At 46.1% G+C, this 1,977-nt stretch overlaps 1 protein-coding gene across 1 annotated transcript; it reads right to left on the bottom strand.

Annotated features, from left to right (window-relative positions):
- Nucleotides 1–226: 226 nt before the first annotated feature.
- CCR10 (C-C motif chemokine receptor 10) lies at nucleotides 227–1,717 on the bottom strand. Its single transcript, XM_069634420.1, has one exon. The coding sequence runs from the start codon at nucleotides 1,647–1,649 to the stop codon at nucleotides 639–641; it is 1,011 nt and encodes a 336-aa protein (XP_069490521.1). The 5' UTR covers nucleotides 1,650–1,717; the 3' UTR covers nucleotides 227–638.
- Between the last annotated feature and the right edge of the window lie 260 nt (nucleotides 1,718–1,977).

Genomic DNA, 1,977 nt, shown 5'->3' with positions numbered 1-1,977 from the left:
TGTCACCAAACGCAGATTCACGAATTTGTATCTTATTAAAGTTTTTATTACTTCTTTTAATGGGGGTATTCACCTATACGTCCTCCGCTGACTCCCACTTCCCACGGCCAATAATCTACCCTAAACTGCACTAATACCCGTTCCCTTCTTTTATTCTGGGGGACGGGAGTGGGGGGGGGGGCGATTTGGATCACAAATTGCATTTTCATGGCCAGGTAGATTTAGCTTCTTTTTTTTAAAATGTTTTTGTGAAAGTGCATAAATTCCCTGTTAACCCATGTGCCGTAATTTTGGGGGAGCGAGAAGCATGTCAACTACACTGGTGTGGTGGGAGGCACGGTCCAGTCCAGCTTTGGATGCTTTGAAATCTTAGCATTATATCCTTTGTCAGAACCACCCCTCCCCCCCAAAACCCCCTATCAGGCCCCACTGCCCATGAAGAAAGCCCTATGGAGGCAGTGCAGAATAAGAAGGAAAGGTTCAGAGGGGACAAATAAAGAATATAAAATTCAAGATGTTTAAGAATCCAGAACTGGGGACCCTGTTTTTCAGACGCCTGGATACCGTTCCAATCTTCTGGTAGATGATGTTGCTCGAGATAGGTCAATGGAAACATTTTTTGTCTAATTGATGCCAAGCTACAGAGTAAAACTGCTTGTATCCATGTTAGTTGAGGAAGAGTATCGTTTACTGGTGCGGTGGCCCTCCAGATGCTTTAAGGTTTCTGAGCGGGCACGGCAGCCTGCGCTTTTCATCATTAACAGAACTTCCCTACGGAACTTGACCCCGACAAAGGCATAGAGCACAGGATTCAGGCAGCAGCGGGTGAAGGCCAAGCTGCTGGTGATGATGATGGCGTAATCCCTCTGCTTGCTCTCAGTGCAGCTCATCTGCCGACTCCATAGAAAGTCTGTCGTTTCCAGGAACATAACCACGCTGTATGGCAACTGGAAGACTAAGAAGACAACCACAAGGGCAATAATCACCTTCAGGGCCTTATGCTTCCCAAAGTTCCGGGCCACCAGAAGGGTCTTTGTGATGATGGAATAGCAGAAGACCATCAGGAGGAATGGGATCACGAAACCAAGAATCACCTGAGCAAAGTTGGTAAGTCCTTTCACTGTCTTGGTGACGTCTTCAGGAAATATCATCCTGCACAGATACACGCCTTCTCGGAGAATGGAATTGCTGTAGACATACTGGGGGATAGTGAGAAGGATGGAGAAGATCCACACGGCAACTGAGATGATCTTGCTGTAGTAGGCTGCTTTTAGGCGAAGCTTCCGTGCTGACGTTGCTCGGACAATCATGATGTATCGGTCAATGCTGATGCAGGTCAAAAAGAGGAAACCACTGTAGAAGTTGATGGTGTACATGCCCTGAAGAAGCTTGCACATCGCAGTGCCAAAAATCCAACCATGCACAGAATTGATGGCGATGAACGGGAAAGTCATAAGCAGGAAAAGATCGGACAAGGCAAGGTTGAGCAGGAAGACATCGGTCATCGATTGGATCCTTCTGTAGTAGATGTATGTGGCCAGCACCAAGGTGTTGCCTACAATTCCCAGCACAAAGACAACAGAGTAGATACAAGGTTGGTAGATTCTGCTGAACTCTCGGACGTCATCCTTTTCGCATATTTCATGCATTAAATTGTAATCCGGTGAATAATAATCTCCATCATAAGTGGTGGACGTGGAAACTTCTTCCCAGTTTGTGATGGAACGCTGCATGGAAAGGAGACATTAATAGGGCAGCAGTTAGTGAAATAGTATTTCTAGAATCGTCAAAATTCATGTAACAATGGAGTAACAAATAATAAACGTGGCTAGGGGTTAGGGAAATCACCCACCATGACATGGCCAACTGACACCAAGAAGGTGTCCAGGAGTTTATACATGCGGCCCGCAGAACCACCGGCTGATCAATGCAAATTTACCACTACCAAGTTACGTTGTGGTCACAGGAAGAATTGAT

Source organism: Ambystoma mexicanum, chromosome 13, assembly GCF_040938575.1.
Source record: "Ambystoma mexicanum isolate Mex_15411 chromosome 13, UKY_AmexF1_1, whole genome shotgun sequence".
Lineage (NCBI taxonomy): Eukaryota > Metazoa > Chordata > Amphibia > Caudata > Ambystomatidae > Ambystoma > Ambystoma mexicanum.
Note: the sequence above shows the minus strand (reverse complement) of the source record. Positions and strands in the feature narration are given on the sequence as shown.